Below are 23,097 nucleotides of genomic sequence, written 5' to 3' on the forward strand. Positions count from 1 at the left end.
TATACACTATTACTTATTTTGTGATTAGTTTACTTTTTTACTTTTTTTTTTTTTCCCCAGTCATGCGAATAATTGTGTATTGTGTGGTTAACAAATCAAATATAAAGTAAATGTTCTTTTATTGTGATTGGCCATACTTAACAAATTCATTTTTCAATGAGTTTATCAAGGTTTTATTTTTTGTTATTTCAGTAGTTTAATTATCATATTTTATGCATAGTTAAATTTTTGTTATGTTAAACTTCACCTTTCATGAGATTAGTGTGGAAACTATTTTTTGATGTAAGAATTTGAGGAAAATCATTTTTGGTTGAAAATAATGTTTTTGCAATTTAATACTTTTTTTTTTTAATTCCATTTATATTGTTTAGGAAAAGTTGGATTTCAACTCTGTGAAACTCTAGATGAGATTGTTTCTTTATTTATATCCTACTTTTTCATAATTAGTAATAGAGTTTAAAAAAGCTGGAATCTCTGTGAGTGCTCCAAAAAATAAATTGATTGTATTTATGCACCATAATGGGCTGCTTAATATATTTAGGTTTAGGATAAAAATTATTTTCAATTTGTGTAAAATTTGATAAAGATTCAATTTCCAATATTTATCGGTATAACTATAATATATATCTAAGGATTTTGAGTAAAATTTAATCTCTCTATTTATCTAATTGAGAAGTATCTCCCTCACTGAAATTATAACCAGCTCCCCTTTTATTAATAATTTTTTTCAATTAGCCCCTCATTGTTTTTATTCCACACAATCAGAATCCATTGAAACCATACTACCTATCGATCTTGAAAGACCGGTTTGAAGATTGAACAACTGATGTGTAGCTCAGTTTGCATACTTGTATCTAAGGAAGTGTAGGGTTCAATTTCCGTAAGCCAATAACGTTCATGAGAACAAGTCGCGTGCAAGACACGTGAGTTGACAAAATAGTTGACTATAATGATGTCATAAATAAATAGTATATAATAATGAAAAACAGATAAATAAAGTTTTATTATTAGATTTCAGACCGTTGGTCTTCTTCTTCTTCTTCTTCTTTCTCTCTCCTCTCTCTACCGAATTTCTTCAACCGATCATTCAATCTTTCTAATAATTTCCTCAAATTGGTAAGTTTTTCTTTTCAATTTGGATTCTTTTCTGATTGCTCATCATAATTCTTTCATGGCTAAACTGAGTTTGTTATTCTCGTAATTATGCTGTTTCTTGATGGTAAAGTTTTGATCTTTTTGCTGCAGAAAAGTGTTTAATTAATTCTGTTTGTTGGTGTTATTTGGACTTGTTAATGATAAAAGGTAAATATTTTATTTCCCCTTGCTATGTTTCTTTGTTTTAATTGTCTAGATTTTGTTGATAAAATGCTGGTGAATGTATTAATTGAGTGTTTGTTGTGAATGTGAAACTTTTTGGATAGGACTGTTATTATGTTTGTGGGTTCTGAACTCTTTTTTGCGTTCTTTACGTTTGAAAGCAGGAATTATTTGGTACGTTAAATGGGAGAAAGAAATATGGTATGCACAAGTCAGGTGGTTGATATGGATATAGATCAACAAGCCCAGGGTCATATTCATCCTGACCATTGCTTCTTTGTGGGTAACAATGCACATCTTCCACACCCCAGCATGTATCCAGTGTTATCAGCTTCTGGAAGTGCAAGTAATATTGATATGCATCATTTTGCAAACAGTCATGACAGTAGTATGTTCTATGGGAGCCACTTTAATGGTCTTCAGCATCGTAATCCTGTCACAAATATGGACTTGGGTGTTTCATCTAACTTCCATAGCCCTTGCATGATTCCTCCACCTGTTAACAGAGTTTTCCCTATATCTCATGTTTCATGTGATCAGTTGCCATATTCCAGTCATCATGGCATTGCCGCAGTTGGTATCAGTGATTTTGGGGGTAATCATCAATTCATGGACGGTGTTAGAAACTCGGGCAAGAGAAAGAATGCTGAAGGGGTTCCTGGAAGCTACCTACATGTTAATGCCTCAGCAAGCTCAAGTTCAGCTTCTCTGTGCATGCCACCACCGAGCGTTGGTATTCTTCAGTCTGAGGGGCAACTTGAATCCGGAGCTGCTGTTCTGGAAGCTACTGCTTCAGTACCACCAGAGTATGGAGTGAATGGTGTTTCACTGATCTCAGGAGGAGGATCCGCAAGAAGTGTGAGGAGTAGAGGCCTACAAGTGGAATCTCCTATGCTGCTTAACCCAAACCATTTAGCCCAGGGAAATTATATTAATCAGTCCTTTCAGCCAGCTGCCTGGGTAGAACAACAATTTGGGACCTCTGCTAGTGATGGAAGCACCTCATCTTGGAATTATACTCCTATGCATTATTTAAATGGTAATATGATCATACATACATGACTTCCATTAGTTACTTTTAATCCTTTTTCATGCTTTATACATTGTGTGAAGAAGTTATACTGTAAAAAGTTAATAGAAGATTGGTTTTGATTAAATACAGGGAGAAATGTCAATGGAGTTTCATCAGAAATTGCAAGCATGGGTGGACAGGGATATACGGACGCCATGAACAGCAGAAATTCTACAGTTCTCTTTCATCCTCCTATGCACCACCACCATTTTCATCCTCCTCCTCCCCACCAATGCAGGCAATGCATGTCCATAACAACTTCCACATTCAAGCAACAGTGCCTTCCTTCAGGCATACGACAAGCAACACCTTGCACCATGGCACTATCAATCATTCACCAGATGATTTAGAGATAGGGTCTAGGCATCCACGGCCCCTTCCACCCAATAGGATCTATCGACCTCATAGGAGTGGAGTGCACCACGCAGTTCCAGTAAACAGCAATCGCCCCCACTTGAGATATATGTCTGAAGATGTATAGATTTTCTTTTTCTTACTACTTGTGTACTTCTATATCATTAAGGCCAATTAGAGTCTCTATGACTAATATTGTATTACCTTCACTTGCTGTCCAATCTATTTATATGACCCTAACATTATTTTCTTTGTGATGTGTGAAGGAGGTTGCCATATTAGAAATTCCGGGCTTCTACGAGGTTGGAAATCTTATTGATCGACACAGGGATATGCGATTGGATATAGATGACATGTCTTATGAGGTAAATCGGAGAATGCATGCTTGATTCCCCACCCCCTTCCCCTCTCAAGAAATGCCTAACATGACCCTTGAAAAAGTTGCACTAATACGACCTTATTAGAAGACATACTTTATCTTTCTTGGCAGTCCAATAAAGTGTGTACTTTTGTTGGATTCCCAAGGATAAAGATGTCTTTCAGAGAGCTGGTTTGTTATTCAAGTGTGCAGCTCTCTTCTAAGGTGTCATGCTAGCATTTTCCTTTCTACTGTTGCTATTATCGCTAGGTGAAGTTTGGATTATAATGACATGTTTTTTGTTTTACTGATTTGTCAAGATATATGATTTTCATTTTCTTAATGTGGAGTGTGACACACAGTTGAACAACAAAAACCAACTATTAAGTAACCTTTTAAATCATCTATACTCCTCAAAGAGCGGATTGTTATTGGTTATGCATCAGTAAGATGAAAATCTGCAAGTCCCAGCTCCCTCCTCTCCTTTTAAGATGAATAATAATTACCCTTCTTTTTATATCTCGACATCTCGTACTCTTATGTTAATTTTTTTAATTGAGTTTTTTGCCGTAATTGCAGGAACTACTAGCCTTAGGGGAGCAGATTGGAAGCGTAATAACTGGATTGCCAGAAGAAACCATCTTAAGGCATCTTAAGACAAGGGTGTACATTTCATCAGCCTCAAAAGATATGAATAATGAGGTTGAGACTGGGACATGCATTGTTTGCCAGGTATATGATTCAAGGATTTTTTTCTTAAGTTCACTTCAGTTTATCCATTAGACCGCTGTTTTAGTTGTATTAGATGACTGAGGAGGATGATGGTTCGTTGTCATTTCACAGGTTGAGTATCGAAATCAAGAGAAGGTTGGAACTCTTGGTTGTGGGCATGAATACCATGCAGACTGCATTAAAAAATGGCTGCAAGTGAAGAATGTCTGCCCCATTTGCAAAGTGCAAGCTATCAGTGTGGAGGATGGTTAAGAAAACCAAGTGAAAGATAGATCCTTTGTTAATACTAACATATATGTATTTAACAGAACATGTTCATGTTCCATTCCATGTTGTACATATGGATATGAGTTAACACAAGCTCGTATGAGTCATGTCCAAACAATTCATTGGTCACCATAAACTCTTATTTATTCTTCTACATTTTAGTCCTTGAAGTTGTAAAAAGGTATCTTGTATTTAGTTGTAGATGCCATAAAAACGTGGAAATAATGAAAAGCTGACTTTGGTTGGTCTGTTAAGAATGTTGTCTCCCTTCGTGTCAGATGAAAGATTTGTATTATCATTGATTTACATTGGTGATTGGTTCATATAGTCCTTTTTTTGAGTTGTGCTGAATGGGGGTTTCAGCGACCAACTTGTGAGTTGTGAGATTATGTTGGAGGTAGTTTTAAATTGTAATATATATGCGTCCCAAATAGGAGGTGGTGATGGAGATCAGATCCTCTGCACGAAGGCAAACAGCAGATCTGTGCTCCGTTTCAACTAAACTCCACTTTCGGACTTCATATTGGTGTTACTGACTTACTGATGTGTGGTTGGTCGATACTTGCTGCAGAGCAATGGAGCAACCAACTCCGCATAAATACACAGAGGGATAAACATTGCTTTTCATTAAGTATTTACCAAACTTCGTCATGTCCGGAACAAGGCGAACAACCCAGGACTTGGGGGTAATCGATTGTTTTCTCAATTTGCAGATTCCTTTACAGCCGTAAGATAAGCTTTTGATAATCTAACTTGTTTGAGACCAAAACCTTTTTTCGACCCAATAGTAACCAACCTCTTTGATGAGTCCTTTGGTGGTACCTCATTTTAGAAAAAATGCTGAGTCGCCTTAAAGATCCTACATTCCTACTTCACACTGATCTAGCACACTTCAGTGTGATTGGTAGCCAAGCCAGCACAGTGAGCGGTGCAGTTGTCTTATGTTTCATTAACAAGGGAAGGATGCTGTTAAACTCAGAAAGGATTTAGTTAGTTCCCAGAAACAGCACGGCATCTGTGAAGACGTCTAAGTTGGTTGTTGCTCAGTTGTCGTAAACCACATAGGGGTTGATATTTCATCCTCTACGTTGGTGCTGCATGCTCGACAGTTTGAAATGAAAAGACTAGCGAAGTTACAAATAAGCTGAAAATGGTTCATCCGCAAAATAACACAGGACCATTCGTTTTGGTCTATAATTAGTTCCATGTACGCCATGGAGAGTATGGGTGGTAGAGATTTCTGTTGGAGTACCTGAAGTGACCATGGGAAGAACCATAAAGTAATAGAGACAATTTCCAGGTCTACATTTCCATCTCCGGCAAACAGGTAGCAGAGCAGATGGCTAAGAAACTACAATCTTTTGCCCTGCGCTAAATGAAATGGATTTGAACCTCATGGCTGCAGTAAATTCAAATAGGGACACTTGGGTCGAGCATCTCCGGTGATTTCGTATGCCATCCGGTGGATTAAGGAGAAGTAGTAGCCGCAGCTACTACCCCGACTTCAATCCACCTAATGTCTCAACATAATTGAGATTAATCAGCTGATGTCCAAAAAAATAAACTAAAACCTCTTTGGCGAAGGAAAAGCAAAATCAATGTACAAGTATGCTCTGTATTAAGATTTGGTAAGCAAGCACCTAATTAGTAAATTAAAAACGAATTCTGGGACTTGTCCAACTATTTATTAAGAGATCAAAACCCAGAAAAGAAACTTCGACTCGAAGTGTGTCCATATTGGATCTGCTAAAAATTTGGCATAACTGAGCTCACACAGCTAACTCACAATGCTCACTCAGTTCTCCTTGAAAGTGCAATGACATTGAAATTTAACGAATTGGGATTTTTCTGGATCATTGCTTTGATGACTTTCGTGGCATCCTGCAATGAAATAAAACCTTTGTTGTCATAATCTGGTACCACGTATTTAAAATAATTTTAGAGAAGTCCAAGGTAAAAAGATATGGGATGTACAAGCTAAAATCAATCTCCTCTAACTGGCAAAGTGCTATAGTAGACCTACCATCGCTAAAACTTGCAATACAATATAGGAGGGGATAATGTAATAGAACAACCAATTATGGAAGTAAATTTTGGCTCCAATTGTCGTAACTATAAAAAATGAGCCCACATCTAGCGTTTGATTCCTTACTTCTAGACTGCAGCACAACACGTATTGTCAACCGCCTTATTTATGAGTGTGTCAACATACACATGTCAAGTGGAGGGAGTAAAATTGGGATGTCAATCCTATGTTCTAATACTCCAATAGAAGAGCTGCTAACAGTGCTTATAAATGCCAGGTGGATATTACTGTCACACACTTTGCCAACTAAATGAGCTGCCAAGCAGCTTCTTTGACCATTGCTTTTGACAAAGTTGCTTTAGGCATTCAAGTGAATGTTTCCACTGTTTTCTTCCCATATACTCCACTTCTCTCTCTCTCTTATATAAGTAACGAATGGGTCGGATACATATATCAAGACTTCCCCCACTATATGAGCCAATTAGGATTCCCCCACTAGATGGGAAATTAGGGTCTCCCCCCCAAATACACACAGAAAAAACACGGTCAATCCAAGTTGACTTTTTTTTTGTGTGTGCTTAGGGGGGAGACCGTAATTTCCCCATCTAGTAAGGGGGAAATCCTAATTGGCTCATCTAGTGGGGGTAATACTAGTTAACCCTTTAAACAAAACCTTTTTCTTTTTCTGGGTCTCATCATGGTCTAGTAGATAAACAAGTTCTAACAAAGTCATCGCAATATATGTGGACAGCTCCTAGCAATACTAGAGAGCAGAGACAAAGAAGACACGCCTACATTGTACAAATATTTCCTTTTGTTATGTCTCCGACATTTATCCTATTGAACATCGAAAGAGTTGAGTTACATGGAACTACCTGAAGTAAGCTGCTAGGTGAAGAGGCACCATGAGATATTGGCTGAGACTTCCTTCCATCAAGCTCATAGAGATCTCCTGCAAATACAAGTTTTATAACAGTCAGTACTTGAAACCAAGAATGGAATGAGTTCACAGCAGACAGTTAAAATTGTGTGTCATAACTTATAACCACAAGTTCACAACATGGCTATTAGAAAGCACGAGAAAATAGATGGTTCTTCTGTAAATTTGAAACTTAAAAAAAAAAAAAAAAACAGAATACTGTTTAAAATGGAAAAGTTTGAACTTCAATTAAAAAAATATAACCATAACCATTGCAATGGCCAGTATGGTTTGTGCAAACTGTAAAGTAAGAACTAAATTGTATATCTCATTATATAAACACCAAAGCATTGTATTTCCACAGTTACAAAAGAAAAAAGAAAAAAGAGAGAATAAAATCACACAAGAGTACGTACCATCCACACACGTGAAGCATATAAAATGAGTATCTATTCTCTCATTGATATTTGGAGCCTGTTGAGACAAAATACACTTTCTTAATAACACCACAAAGGCGCATATGCCTTAAAGGGCTGAGCTAACTTAAAATAAATAAATAAAAATAATGTGATAAAAAAGCCATTCATCCAGACTTTAGGAAAGGGGAAAGGTGTTGGACATAACAACACATACAGAGTCTCTTTGAGACTCCCCTGAATCACCTTTTTCACTGAAAAACTACAGCTAATAATATTCGGACACCTAGTTGAGCTGTATCTATAGAGTAGGATGGATATCTGTAGTTTGACACTAGGGGAATACTCTTCATTAATTTGAGTATTAAAATAATTAGAATCATATACAAGAATTTGAGCATTAAAATAATTAGAATCATATACAATAATTTGAGCATTATATGGCAATCTTAAGAAATAACCATCCTTTGACATAATACTTGGCCGTTAATTGTAAGCTTTGGGAAACAGATAGATGCACTAATGTGGTAGAAGTACAGTTTTTCATATCTCTGTCTTAACTCTTGAAAGTGTCAAGTTTGTCTCTAATACTCGTATCCATGTCCATAGGCATATTCCTGTGCAGGCATGTAAGGGATAAGGAGTACCAAGTAAAACAAGAAGCATAGGTCAAAACAGATGAAATAGGTGGGAAGGTTTGGGGATATTTTACTGGACTCCAAAAGATGCAGCCATGTAACACCTCATTTAGACCATTCGACATCCTCTTTTACTAGCGCACTTATTTATCATTTCATTAACACAAATAGGTCACTTATTTGGAGATTCAACTGATTGGTCTCCTGTTCCAATGTCTCGTAATGCAGATCTTTTACAAAACAAATGCAGGTAAAATGTCCCCCACCCTTCCCGCCCAAATGTTGATTATCTTAGAAAATAGAAGTATATTAAGACGCATAATTGATTATTGACGTACATCTCTCATCTTAGGACTGGTGATTATTTTTTATAATTCTTTCGTTCTTTTCTTTCTTTTTGTAGAACTGTATATGTATGTGTGAAGTGTTGAATGGCTGAAGTTGTTAGGTGACACCAGAGAATCTATCAAATTTATCAAGTCCATAAAATATTGTGATTGGCACTTGCCTCTGTATCACCAGCAGTAGCAGCTACTGAATGTGCCGCCTCCATTTCTCTATCTTTCTCAAGAAAAACTGCACGCTACACAGCACAAAGGTAAAAAGTAAGCCACTATAACTGTTTCTTACTGAAACAAAAACCAAAGCTTCTATCAACCGATCACTGAATGGAAAGGAAAAGTTTAATGTAGATGAAAACCTCCAGAGGATCCATGTTAGCGGTGGATTTGAAGAATTTATCCAAGTACGATTCTTCAACTGAATATAATAAAATGGAAGCACAAAAATGTTAATACCTTTGAACCAGGCATCAGAAGCATTCTAAACAAAATAAAAGATAGCATTTAATCATCTTAGAAACCAAAATTGATGCTTAACATCTAAGGCCATTAAGAAAATGGTATGAGATTCCAAATAAGAGTAACACTTCAATAGAAACAATTTACACAATAATACACAAAGCACTTCATTTTTCAAATAAGGAAATAGGAATTAAATTAATGGGGCACAAATAAACAAATATGGATAGCAGCTGATAACAAGCAGACTAGAGATATGGAGCACTTTCCAGAGAGTAAGCATGGCATACATAAAGTATAGAGATCCCTTGATAAACCGCCTTACCTAGTCTTACAAAGAACTACCTACATCTTTAGCTGCATGGTATACATATGTAAATACTACTCGAGGGCAAACACAATAGGACCACATAACAACTGACATAAGAAATACTTACCAAACTTGATTTCCGAAGAGAGATTCCCAACGGCATGAAGAAGCCCAATCGTTCCACAAGCATTTCCCACAGTTTGTTTCAAGAAATAAACTTTATCACTCACATCCTACAAGGCATTCTTATAAGTTCCCTTTGGAAGAGGCAACAGAGCAACATAAACAATAGAGTCAATGTAAAAGTGAAAACTAAATGCTAGCCTTCAAGAAAATAATGCTGTGAAATGTGAGTGAAATTTAATTATATTCTTCAAAATCAGAGACATAAACTCGTTTAGGACTGGGAATCCAGCATGATTGGAAATCATAAACTACTGTTGTATAATAAGAGTTGACTTTAACCATAAAATTACAGTTCAAGTTGTTTTTACAATTTAACGTGTGTATGTTAGGTCTGTTGAAGAGGTTAATTATTATGAAAGTTAAACTCAGACTATGTTCGCCAATGCCTAGGGCTCATTTTATTTAGTGCATCTAAATCTTTCACAATTTCTCGGGCTAGTGTCACTCTAAGTGCAAATGATGTTTCGATCTTGCTGACAAATGACCCAAAGACCAAGATTTGAAAGACACGAACAGATAACCATACATACGTGCTATAATTTCATTAGGGTCAGAATCATTCTGATCGCCAATGATGTCTCTGACCCAAAGACCAAAATATGAAAGAACAAAACAGAAAACCCCACATGTGCAATGTGAGTTCACTAGGATATGATGTGCTCATAGGAACCAAAAAGTGAAAATGTAGATTATCCTCCTACTGATAGAGTTTGCACATATATATATGTATATCAAATAATTGAAGATAAAATCAACTCAGCATATAAAAAAACGAAAAGAAAAAAGATCAATCAAATAGTATGTACCTTGTTCACACTATCTTTTTCCAACATTCTCTCTGCTTCCGACTGAAACAAGTAAGAAAAACTAAGAGAGATTTTAGTAGGAAATATAACCATTCCATATTTCAAGCGGAAACAAAGAAAGTAAATGATTGTACAAATTAGAGCAAGTAAGAGTAGAGATGTGACCTCTGCGGTGATGGGGTAAAGGAATAGAACAGCAATTACAGGCTTTGGGACCATTTCCAATAGTTCATCGTCCAAACCATAAACATCACAGAACTCCGCCTCAACCTCGGGAAGACCAAGACCCCATATGAACTGCAAATCAGACAATCCAATCCAACAGAGGAAAAGTGAGTTGAGAAGTAGAAAGAAAGTGAATCCGATATTTTTATTTAAATCATTGTGCTTCATACCCAAAGCAATACTTAAACTTCCATACTAGTAATTTAATAATAAAAACATAATTTTCTACGAATAATATATTAAAATTTCGGGAGTGACCTGGTTCATGATTTCGGGATTGGCTTCAAGTGGAAGCCACCTTTTTGCGGAAGGGCTTTCATCGGGTGCAGACATCCTAGTACTACTGCTGGGTTTTCAAGATTCGATTGTTGTGAATTTTTTTTTTTTTTATGGTTTTCAAAAACGCCACTTTATACTTTATTTATGTGTGTTTTTCCTCTGATACCCCCTGCTTTATGTGGCCACATGGCAAGTTGCTTTTCTACACTCTGCTACTTCGATGTCAAGTGTCCCGTGATTTTCGCGATATGTATTGGTTTTTCAGCACCGAAATATAGTGATACTTACCTCAACTTACCCACAAAATTTTGTAATATACCGCGATAATTTCGGTAATATATCACAAATTTAACTTCAATGTATTGACTAATGACTATGCATAATTTTTGGCCGCAAACTTAATCATTAAGAATATTGGATTAGAAATGGATAGTTAATGAAGAATGTAGAGAGATGTATAGAAAGAAAGAGAGAGGCAAGACCAGTTGATTGGTATTTTCTGGGTTGTTTAGATTTAGCCTTTAAGAGCATTCCCAATGCAGATGAATATCAAGGGGATGTGACAAAATTCACCTCCAAATTAAATGGTCAAAAACCTTTGCCTAATGCAAAGGTGAATATCAAGGCGACTATTTTCTCAAGTCAAAACGACAGTGAAACCTTCAACCAAGATAGTAGCTAAGTTGGGAACTTCGGACGGGATGTTTTATTCTATCTCATGTGTTTTTTTAAAAATTTACGTTTTTTTTCTGACTGTTTTGCGTGTTTTTTTTATTTCTTTTTAGTTTTTTTTAACTTCAGACGTGATGTTTCATTCCATTCAGCGCGTTTTTTCGATTTTTATATTCAGACGGAATCAAACATCCTGTCCGAGAATAATAGGCACATTTCCATTGGACAATCTCACCTTGTTTTTCACCAAAACGGTGGAAAAGATGGAAAATACAGCTGACGTGGAGGTAAATAAGAGTGGCTTGCATTGGCAATGATATAAGCAGTCGACTATTATTCACCTCCACGTAGGCAGTATTTTCCCTCTTTTCCATCGTTTTGGTGAAAAACAAGGTGAGGCTGCCTAATGTAAAGGTAAATATTAATCTCGGATGGGATGTTAGATTCCGTCTGGACGTAAAAATCGAAAAAAACGCTCCGAACGGAATGAAATATCTCGTCTGAAATTTAAAAAAAAAATCGAAAAATCACGCGAGACGGAATGAAACATTCCGTCCGAAAAAAAAAAAAAAAAAACAAGAGATGGAATCCAACATTCCGTCGAAATTCATAACTCAGCCACTATCTCGGCTGAAGGTTTCACCTTCGTTTTGACTTGGGAAAATAGTCACTACCATATTCAGTTTTGCATTGGGCAAAGATTTTGAACAAAAAAGAGAGTAAATGACCTCTGCAGTGATGGGTAAAGGAATAGAACATCAATTGTAGGCTTTGGGACCATTTCCAAGAGTTCATCATCCAAACCATAAACATCACATAACTCCGCCTCAACCTCAGGAAGACCAAGACCCCATATGAACTGCAAATCAGACAATCCAACAGAAGAAAACTAAGAGATATAGTAAATAGTCCCATGCCAGGCATTTAAAATTTGAACAAAATAGACCTGGTTCAGGATTTCGAGATTGGCTTCAAGTGGAAGCCACCTTTTAGCGGAAGAGCTTTCATCGGGTGACATCGTTGTACTGGTCAAGAATGCTGAATACCAACGCCACTTTATACTTTATATGTGGCAACGTGGCAAGTTGCTTTTCTACACTCTGGCACTCTGCTACTTCGATGCCAAGTATCCCGTGGCCTTACGATATGTATTGGCTTTTCACCCAAATATAGTGATACTTACCAGCTTTGTAAGCTTTGATGCATTAATGTGATATGGGAATGTTGTTTCTTTGTTATGTATCATAAACTAGTAAAAAAATTGATATTCAATGATGATTTTGATGAGGTGGCCTGGGGCAATTCTGATACATTGGATTATGTATTATGTATAGAAGTTGTTAAGTGACAAAGTTTGGATATAGTGATAATTTGATGAGTTTGTTTCATTAGAATGTTGATAATTAGTTAACTACTTAATTAGCCTAAGCACTCAAGGCGCCTTAAAGTTTTGGATAATATGATAATTTGATGAACGGACGATTCGGGTAATTTGGATCATTTCGAGGAAATAAATTATTTTAAGTACTAGGCTAGATGGGAAGCCTAATGCTTCACCTCACCCCTGACAACGTAGTTGTGCGCAAACTCTTTCCACAATTTGTGCCCATGGTTTTTTCTTGCTTTTGTTATATTTTTCGTAAGCTTTGAGTTTACTTATTACACCGTTAAGTAATTATTACTTGCACCTGTTTTGCCTTAAATAGTTTGTTGCTATGTGTTCTTCAAAATGATTTTATAATCTTGTTTTATAGTTTTCTTCACATATCGCTGCAGCAAGTTTTGTTTGGGACTTTAATTTGAACCCTTTGTGACGAGTTTCATAGGAAATTTTGTTGATTTGCATTTTCTAGAATTGAGCATTAGTTTTGTTCATTGATCAACTTATTTGGGGAACATACTAACTGGAAATTTTCTGTAGTTGGTTGACCCGGTTGACAAGACAGCAGACAGAGACATCTCCATCATAAAAGAATTAGGATTGACGCTTATTTACGCTATAAACACTCACGTCCATGCTGATCATGTCACTGGAACTGGTGTTATAAAGGTTTCTAGCTTCCTTTTCTTTTATACTCTTCTTGTATTGTATATCTTGTTTAAGGTTTTCTTAATATAATAAGTCTATTTTGTTATCGAATGTTTTAACACTTCAACGATGGCACATTCTGGGTACATGTTATGACCTATTTTTTCTCCACTGGTTGTGCCTTGTTCCTGCAGAACAAGGTTCCAGGAGTTAAATCTATTATTTCAAAAGCCAGCAATTCAAAAGCTGATCTTTTCGTTGAACATGGTGATATAAAATACATTTTGGCAATCTGTTCCTTGAGGTAAGGGTATCATTTTCCGTATGGTTTGGTTTTCTATGTGTATCATAATATGATCTTGAAAATTTGAGAAATTAAATGACATGAACTTGAAAATGGGCTTCCAGGTCCTACTGTGGAAGCATTTATGTTAAACATGTATTTTTCACAGATGTTCTATCTATCGATGGCTTAACATCATGAGGAAGACAAATAGCTGCGTCATTATTGTCCTTTATGCTAATTAGTGGGTTCATAATTTCCATATCTTTTGTCAAAGATTACATACATGCGCTTTCTTTCTTCCTTCATCCACACTATTCTTGAACTCTTAATGGTTTCTACTTCCACAATATGCTCATCAAATGCCACTTCTTCTAATACTAGAACTCCAAAATATATGAATGACGAATTGTTCCCGACTTTCTCTTGCATATGCTTAACAGTTGTGTATTCTACACTTTAATTCCAGTTGTTGCATATGAGCATAAAACGCGATTTATGACATAGTTTACGAAATGGCGAAGTTTTAGAAAATGTCGTGTCAGTTTTACATAGATACAGATCCATCAGATGATGCTCTTCCACTTTAAAACATAAATAAATAGTTAATGACGTTACTAAATTTACTGTCTGGATAGAGAAAAATGAAAAGATAATTGTTCTCTAATTCTATGTGTTCTTTTATTAGAACTGTAGATATTATTCTTAGGAATAAACATATAGGGGAAGAGGCAGAACTCATCACTATCATCCAGGAAGTATCACATTTTATCTTTTCATGCAATGCAAGACCGTACGCTCCGTTAGTACATAATACACTTTGAAGACTGCATCTGAGCCATTGCACCTCTAAGAGTGGTCTTTTTTGTCAGGATCCTTTGCACATTTTAAAGTTTAGCAGTGATTGGTCTAATTGTATGTGTTCATAGGTCAACGGGTTTCCTGCGCACTAAATACTTGTGAAGAATTGTGCATAGAGATGTGACCTCTTTAGAGTTTAGTCAACTAGACTAGTATTAACAGGCCGGGGACACCTCAAATAGGTTAATGTTCATAGGGCTCCATACTGTTGAGAAAGAAGACCTTATGCTATATATCTCTTCTTATCATTATGAAGTAGCGCTAGCCACCATAATGATTATACTAACAGTGTAATAATAATATTAACTGCAAAAGTGCAAAATAATTAGTAGCAATGAATACCAACTGAAGTCAAGTTCTTAATATTTACAGGTGCGTGCAACTCCTGGTCACATGCTAGGTTGTGTCACTTATGTTACAGGAGATGGGCCTGACCAACCTCAACCGAGGATGGCATTTACTGGTGATGCCTTACTCATTCGTGAATGTGGTAGAACAGATTTTCAGGTGTTTTTTCTGCGAATTCAGAAAATATGTTAGTGTTATAAAAGCAACAAGAGAAATCATTTTGCGAAACCAAAAAATGTTAAAATTATATTATGTATCTATATTCTTCTAGGCGATTTGCCATGCGAGCTACTATCAATGCACTTTTCTGCCTAGATAGAAGCCGTTTTTGTCTCTACTACTACTCTTAGGCGGAAACAGGATATTAGTATTTGTTGTTTATGTAATGGAGAGAATAGGTGCATCTGAACCTAATAACAATGGTCCACGTGAATCGATAAATTTGTGCTCTCTTTTCAGGGTATTTACTAGGGGAGGGGAACTCTAAGAAAAATACTTTGAGAACAAAAACATACAAATAGGAGACTTGAATATTCCTTTGATACTTATAGCCCAGTATTTTGATGGTCTGCTGAAGTTTTATGTAATGTCATTATTCTGGTTGGATATGAGAGCTTAGGTTTTTTTTCCACCAGTCATCTTTTTGCAAACTGAAAACTAAGCTGACACCGTCTCTCAATTGTATACACAGGGAGGAAGTTCACTTCAGCTTTATAATTCAGTGCATTCACAGGTAAGGACATGAAATGTGAGAGTAGAATTGTAATTTGTATTGGATTAAGGAAACTCGGATCTCATGTCGGATATATGGAATTGTGATCACAAATATCCTTTTTATTGTCTTATTTTGCTTATGTTGTCAGATATTCACACTGCCCAAGGACACATTTGTCTATCCTGCTCATGACTACAAAGGATCCACTGTAAGAAAATTGCTTATCTATTATGTCTATGTTGCTGTATAATACCCACCGCTTCTGATACCAGACCTTTCTTGAATTTCAGGTTAGCACCGTAGGAGAGAAGATGCTCTTTAATCCTCGTCTAACAAAGGATGAGGTACCCTCTGGCCTTAAAAGTCTCCCTTCTTGTTAAACAGCTCACCTACGTAGGGAACATAACAACATCAATTTTAAAAATCTTACTTATCAAAATTAACTAAATAAATTAAAAGCTCCCTATATATATATATATATAGGGGAGGGATCCGTTTACCATGGTTTATACCACGCCCCTTTACAAGATGAGTTAAAAGCTAATATTTTGTGGATATGATCTACTAACTATGGATAGATTTTCCACAAAAATTCGGCTCATTTGGAAATTTCTAACCTATTTAAAAATTGTTGACAACTTTAAATTTTTTTTAACAGCCCATATTTTTCGATTTTGCAATCATCTTTTAACATTGTTAAATATCATCAAATGAGCTAAAATTTTGTGAAGGTGATCTTCAAGGTTTGTTGGACATATCCACAAAAGATTAGGTTCTAGTTCATCTTGTGGGTGAAGTTGTGGGCCATGGTATGAAAACCATGATGTATTGATCCCGAGAGAGAGAGAGAGAGAGAGAGAGAGAGAGAGAGAGAGAGTCTTTGTCCAAACATGTTTTATTTGTTAGATTCATGTCATCTGCTTCAAGCAAGGACTCACTGTAACGGTTTGCTGTTAATGGGATGTCCTCTAGCTGCCTAGATGTCGATGGACATGGAATAAGTATATTCTGAGGTGCTTAGATAACAATTAGTATTTCTTTTTGAGCCTCAAAACCTTTTCAAAATACATAATAGAACTTGTGAAGATTTATTTATTTTGTAAGAAGTCATTTCTCCACAACTGACATGGTGCTTGTTTCTTCTATAAATTTTTGGCAGGATACATTCAAGAGCATCATGGAAAGTAAGTGTAGTAGCATTTGAACTCGATTAGGCATATTTGAAACTTCACCTTGAAAACTTGGAATTGTGATTATGCTCTATACAACTACTGATGATTTTGAAACTTTTTTTCTTAACAGATTTAAATCTACCATACCCGAAGATGATAGATGTCGCAGTCCCAGCAAATATGGTTTGTGGTTTGCAAGATGTAACTAAAAAATCTTGTGAACCTCTGGCAACCTAGGTGTACACGATAAGTATAACAAAGCAAGGTTTTCTTCTGAAAGTGGTGAATAAATAACCTGTTGAAAATGTATTCTGTGTGGTGTACATGTAACTATATCCCATCATACTTGCCTTTTTTTCTTTTTCTTTTTCTTGTTGTAAGCTCAGACGACGCTGTTAGTTTGGTAACATAGGGTTTCCTGAGGCCTCCAGAAGATTTTATAATTGGGCAGGAATTTTTTCTCTTTCATAGCATGTTATAATAATTTTTTAGCATTGCTCTGAGAATTATGCTCTTTATCAGTTTGATTTTTACACATTTTAGAAACTATGAATTGAGTGCTCATATACTATGTGTCGTCGGTGCACTATGTCCATATCATCATTCCTGTTTCAATTGCAGCAATAGGTAAAATCCATTCAAGAGACGGCGTTGTTTTAAAAAAATCATTCTTGTCTCTTGAATGGATTTTAATATTTTAAAAATTTGTCATTCTCATCCTCATCTTCATCATTCTCGTTGTTGTTGTCGTCTGTCTAGATTCATATAATGATAGTGAGAGGTCCCTCAATAGCGTTATACACGAGGATCGCAGTGGGCAACTTTTTTAAGTGATTGCTTCTTAAAGTTCCTCTTATCTTATGTTAATTATCAGTTTATAGGTTAGGCAAGTAAAGAATACAAGTATGATGGATCATTTCAGTTGACTCTGTGATTTGAATTACTATTTCCTTCTGTCTATGATACGGACCGACACTTTTATTTTTGCGAAAGTAGTTATACAACAGCTTCCTACCTATAGAAATTTCATATAAGGACTTAAATTTGGATCAACGTTAGTAACAGAATGATGAAAAGAGTAGAGAGTTCAAGGTGCTTATAAAAAATAAAATTTTGGGGACATGCAGAAAAGTATGTTATCTTATATCTTCTCAACAGTCAACAACTTCAGAATTAGAGGGACATCCGTGTATTGGCAATGGAAAAGTAAACAATAACCTGTTGATTGCATTTCTCATGGTAAACCCCAAAGAAGTGTAATTGTAAGTCTTTCTTCTTTCTCTCACTCTCTCCCTCCTTGGCCCTGACAGTAAGTTCTGTATCTAGATTGGCACCTTTTGAATTGGTAGAATAATAATTAACTTGTTTTACTTTCCCCCATGCGCCCTGGTTAAGGATTGGAAAAAAGGTTTCTTAGGTAGGAAAGTATTGAACATGAGGTTGTTCTCGAATGATAAGACTGGCAAAGCGTGGGATCAAAATGTAAGTCTCTCTGTGTGTATTCATTTTATTTATTTGTAATCATTGAATAGGTAGAAACTCAATGCACCCACCCATTGGTTGTATGTTGCAATGAGTTCTTAGTTTCTTATTCACTTTGCATGTTATGCAGAGAGATTATGGAGTTTTATTGGGTAATTCAATTGATTAGTGCACCTTTTTTTCGAGAGTACAAAAAATTTAATAAATAAATGAATTGAATAATGATACTAATAGTGGACTAATGGTAATGTGGTGTTTGTTTCTCCAGTGAGTCAGTTCACATTGTTTGGAGTTCTGAAGGGTAATAAGCCAGATTTTCATGTTGCTATGCCGCCTCAGAAAGCAAAGCCTTTCTATGAGTCATTAGTTGAAAAGTTCCGCCAATCCTATAATCCAGATTCGATAAAAGGTACGATCAATCAGTAATGTCTTTCATGCATTCTGTTCTTCATGTTTGTTTCCATACGTCTTTCACTTCTCTGTAGTTTTTGAAACTTTCACTGTTTATCTTTCTACTGAGTTAGTCCGAGTAAAAAATAAAATGTTAGTCTGAGTAGAGCCATAGAGGGTGGGTTCATTTCTAGAATCAAGATACTTGAGCTGAATATGTATATAGTTTACTGAACTTCGTTTTATCGCTTTATTGTGATAGCAACCCAAATTTTTGTTTGGGTTTGACGGTGAAACAAGTCATGCATAATTTCTCAAGGATGTATGTCCCTGTAGTTGTTGTGTTCTTTTCCAACTTGTCTTCGTAAAAACAGACATACTGCATTTCTGAAGCGATTCAGATTTCAGAATACTCAGTTTCTAAATAAAGGAATGAAGTTCTTCTAGTACCACTAAATTGAATATAGTCTCTAGTATTATATATTCAGACTAACCTTTCTTGATCACATTTCAATGAGGAGTTCAGAACAAGTGTCTTTGTGATGAATTTGCATGTTACAATGGTTCACATGCATTCCTTAGGAACTACAAATAATTCCAGTACAGAAGCACATGTAGTTACAAATAATTCCAAGTGAAGAGGGGGTAGGAGGGTTATTGGGATAAGAGGGAGAAAAGGGATGAGACTAAGGTCAGTAAATCTTAAAGATGACTTCCTTTGTCATTAAAGAAGAACAAAAGACAAGAGAAGTTAGTTGTGGCAGTTGCTGACTAGCAAAGTCGGTAAAACCTTTAGGTGATTATACCAGAAGTCTGGGGCTCGAACCCCGCTAGCATCAAAGAGTTACTGATCTCATTTAAAACAGGCTTACCAATAAAAAAAAAAAAAGTTAGTTGTGGAAGTGAGTGCAAGGGTTAAACGCATTGTCACCAAGTACGGTACGGGTTTAAAACGGTGTATTTGAAAAAAACTTAGTTCGTGTTTTAAACGGAACGTCTCGGAAAAAAAACGTAAAAAAGCGTGGGACATAAAAAACGGGTTTAAAACGGTAAAACGGGTTTAAAACGTATAATACGTACAATACGTAAAAGAAACGGTAAAAACCGATGATAAAGAATATAATAGATAAAGAATTTGATTTTTTTTATAAGAGTGGAAAAAAGAATTGACACATAAAATAAAAATAAAAATAATACAAATGAAAGAAAATTCAAATATATGAAAGTATCAAATTATCATTACTCATCCAAATACTAGAAGTTTTAGATTCAGTACCAAAACACGACTCTAAGATACTACTAATTACCAACCATAATGACATAATCAAGTTCTACAAATAAGTTAATAACTTTAAAATTTATAATTAATTATTAATAGTCCAAAACAAAATAAAACTGTCTCAATAAGTCAATCTAACGCCCACTTTTCAAAAAGGTAAACTCCAAAACCCATTTTTCTTCTTCGTGTTTTCTTTTTAGAAAAAAAAAAAAAAAAAGTTTTAAACGGGAGATTTTCAAAATCTCGGGTTTTAAACGTTTTTTAAGTTTAAAACGGGTTTTTTGAACCAGACGCCTTGCCAATATCTCGGGTTTTAAACGCGTTTTTTTCAAAAAAACGCCGAACTTGGTGACAATGGTTAAACGGTGCAACTTAACCAAAGAATGTGTAGTTGGTGATTCGGACAAGATGTAGATATGCTGTAGGAGTGATATAGGGGAATGGTTGAAAGGAAAGCATCCGTCCCGACAAGGACGGCCATCATTTATTCTTGAGCTCGCAAAGCGTGATAAAACAATGTGCAGAGAAGGTCTTCTGCTACTGTGGGGGAGGGAAGATGGGGGGTGACCTATTTAAGAAAGAAAGAGGCTTCAGGGTAGGGTGATAGGGACTTTCTGTTGCCAGATGCTTCTTTGATTTTTCCCTGGTGTCTCAACTTTTATCCAAACAAACATAACTCAAATTTTAGCTTATTTATACTTGGTAAATTTTGTGTCTCTACATAGTAAAACACAGTTCACCATCAACATGCACATTTAAAACTTCTTTTAGGTCTCTTATGGCCAATGGACTCTGAGACCAAATTATACATGCATGTGTTGAGTTACTTCAGCAACCGTAATATCAACCAAAGAAAAGAAAAAGTTAAGCAACCTAACTGTTAATTATACAAGTTTGTTTCTGCTGTGCTTTTCTGATTTGCTCATTATATATCCAATCATATTGAAACGAGTGGCTGGTCTTGATTTTTATTATTTGGTGCTTCAAAATTATAGTTTATAACTCTTTATTTATGTGTTACATTACTTGCAGATGGTGTATTTGGGGCGATGATGAAGGTAAGGACCTAAAAAGATAATAAAATAAGTTTCCGTTCAGAGAGTAACAACGGACTAATTTTTTTTATTTTATTGTGGATGCTCAAGGTTAACTTGGTTAACGATGGCCCGGTAACAATGCAGCTTGATTCATCACAACCATCTAAGTGAGTACATCACCTGCGAGAAAATCAGGGCTTTGTTATTTAACCCAAACATGTTCAGGAACAAAAGCGATTTACCGGTTTGTGAACCAGAGTTATGACGTCTGGCTTGAAAGAGATTGTTACACCATTTTATCTATCAATCTGAATCAATGATTTGGTAATACCTTTTGTAATTAATATGAGGTCGATTCATTTCAGTTGACATTTTCAACTTGGATTGGGGATCATATTAGAGCGGTTTTTCCTTTTACTGGATCATAGGCACTTACTTTTTATTTTTATTTGTAATTAACCAACACCGCCTAGTCCTAGTAAGGAAGCTGCAAACCTTTCTTTCACACTTTCCAGGAAATTATTCTTACTCCCCCTAATATCTACTTCTCCATCTCTCTTTGTTGTTTCTAGCTCATTACCTTTCTTAGTTATTGGTATAGAAAGTTGGAAAATGATAGTGTCCAGCTTCGTTGACACAAAGCAAAGATAAGTCAAGTATAAAAGATGATATTTTGCTTTTTCTGCTTTTTTAGCCTGTGCTGGATTACTTCGCAAATCTGTTTTTTCTGGTTATAATTCGAACTAAACAGAGGGTGATTGAGGTGCTTGGCAGGTGGGGCAGGTGTTTACACCGCCGAAGTACCTTCTGAAATCGATTCAAATGAGGACAACGAAGTCTTAACTCTTAAGTCTCAACTGAATTTGATCCCTTTGGTAGGTATATTACTATATCAGCAATGGATGTCATGTAATGACCTACCTAACCCTTGATCTGCTCCTGTTCATTCTGCCTTTCAAAACTTTTGCAAATCTGCAGCCAATAATGATACAATGACATACTAATTTGACCTACTTAACCGATCTACTAATGATAACCATTGATTTACTTTGTGTCCGTGAGTACTTAAATGCAAACATTGCCTTAGCAAAGGCTTGATAAGCAAAACTATAGAGTCAAATATGAGGCGACAAGCACGACCAAGCAACTTAAAACATATTAGATATTTGGGTTTAGATAATGAGCTTATGATACACGGAATACATATGGTAATTTTGTTGATTTTCATTACAACATGCCCCATGCAATCTGAAATTTCTATTTCACAGTATTTTTAGACAGTGCAAATGCTAATTTTACCACAAGTCCTTTCGAAGTCTGAACTACATTCGGAATTTTGAATGAAAACAGAAATGGATATGTTCCAAGTACACTCTTGAAAGAAGGCAGTCTGAAAACCTAGTCATTCTAGGATCCTAATACGCTGCATTGTTTGCAGTATTAAGAAGAAATCAGCTGTAGAGAAAATAGAGAAAATTCTGTTTCTCACGGTGGTTAATTTTCACTAATAGCAGCGCTCATGGTTTTCTTTCAAGTCTTTTGCGGGCCTGGAAACGATTTTTTGTTTTTGGTATAAAAACAAAATCGTTTTTGGAAAACCTAACTTTTAGTGATTACAAGAGAACAATTCTTTGTGAGTTAGTGTTCATTCTTTGTGAGTTTGAGAGAGACTTGTTGCTTCTCGGACATCTATTAAAGCTTGGAACTCTTGATGTGGATGTAGGCAAATTGCGAACCACGATATATCTCAATCTTGTGGTTTGTTCTTTTTTACATTGATTGTTTTATTTCATATGCTTGTTATTTGATATTGAGAAGTGTTGGGATATTGCTTGGAGGGTGTTGAAGTCTTGTCTATTGAGAAAGATCAATCTTTTGTAGGATTGATTTGGTGGGTAACGTTGTTTCGCAGTTATTTATTCACAACAATTGGTATCGTGGGTATCACGACCAGGATTTTTTTAGTACTAAAAATTTGTGTAGACAAGGTGTTCGATTAAATTCGAGGTGAAATTGTTTCTTTTGGGTTAGTGTAACTTGAAAGATGGCTCCCAAGATGTCAAACGCAAGGTTTGAAAGAAGTTTAATGGGAAGAATAACTTTGGGATTTGGCAAGTCCAAGTA

General features: G+C 35.8%; 3 protein-coding genes and 1 pseudogene across 4 annotated transcripts; 3 read left to right on the forward strand and 1 right to left on the reverse strand.

The window, feature by feature from the left end:
* The first annotated feature begins 1,245 nt into the window (after window positions 1-1,245).
* Window positions 1,246-4,357, forward strand: LOC147505424 (putative E3 ubiquitin-protein ligase ZFP1). Its single transcript, XM_086557964.1, is given in 7 exon segments — window positions 1,246-1,302; window positions 1,479-2,356; window positions 2,480-2,610; window positions 2,613-2,864; window positions 3,010-3,108; window positions 3,681-3,833; window positions 3,945-4,357. Coding segments are annotated over 6 exon segments (1,632 nt in total). The 5' UTR covers window positions 1,246-1,302; window positions 1,479-1,500; the 3' UTR covers window positions 4,086-4,357.
* A 1,342-nt stretch (window positions 4,358-5,699) lies between these two features.
* Window positions 5,700-10,845, reverse strand: UCH3 (ubiquitin C-terminal hydrolase 3). The gene is made up of 9 exons (XM_086557965.1): window positions 10,685-10,845; window positions 10,367-10,498; window positions 10,202-10,243; window positions 9,337-9,442; window positions 8,800-8,858; window positions 8,608-8,682; window positions 7,462-7,519; window positions 7,002-7,078; window positions 5,700-5,981 (listed from the first exon to the last, which is right to left on the reverse strand). Exons 1-9 carry the CDS (start codon window positions 10,757-10,759, stop codon window positions 5,892-5,894), a joined length of 714 nt encoding a protein of 237 aa, XP_086414091.1. The 5' UTR covers window positions 10,760-10,845; the 3' UTR covers window positions 5,700-5,891.
* A 1,587-nt stretch (window positions 10,846-12,432) lies between these two features.
* LOC147505426 (persulfide dioxygenase ETHE1 homolog, mitochondrial-like) lies at window positions 12,433-17,291 on the forward strand (annotated as a pseudogene). Its single transcript, XR_015193320.1, has 9 exons — window positions 12,433-12,567; window positions 13,299-13,427; window positions 13,601-13,710; window positions 14,923-15,057; window positions 15,590-15,631; window positions 15,762-15,821; window positions 15,904-15,957; window positions 16,773-16,797; window positions 16,916-17,291. The product of XR_015193320.1 is annotated as a persulfide dioxygenase ETHE1 homolog, mitochondrial-like (transcript).
* Window positions 17,292-17,441: 150 nt separating this feature from the next.
* LOC147505427 (uncharacterized) lies at window positions 17,442-21,390 on the forward strand. Its single transcript, XM_086557966.1, has 4 exons — window positions 17,442-18,419; window positions 18,536-18,676; window positions 20,969-20,994; window positions 21,082-21,390. Exons 1-4 carry the CDS (start codon window positions 18,392-18,394, stop codon window positions 21,142-21,144), a joined length of 258 nt encoding a protein of 85 aa, XP_086414092.1. The 5' UTR covers window positions 17,442-18,391; the 3' UTR covers window positions 21,145-21,390.
* The last annotated feature ends 1,707 nt before the right edge of the window (window positions 21,391-23,097 follow it).

Source organism: Coptis chinensis, chromosome 4 (assembly GCF_015680905.1).
Source record: "Coptis chinensis isolate HL-2020 chromosome 4, ASM1568090v1, whole genome shotgun sequence".
NCBI classification, from domain to species: domain Eukaryota; kingdom Viridiplantae; phylum Streptophyta; class Magnoliopsida; order Ranunculales; family Ranunculaceae; genus Coptis; species Coptis chinensis.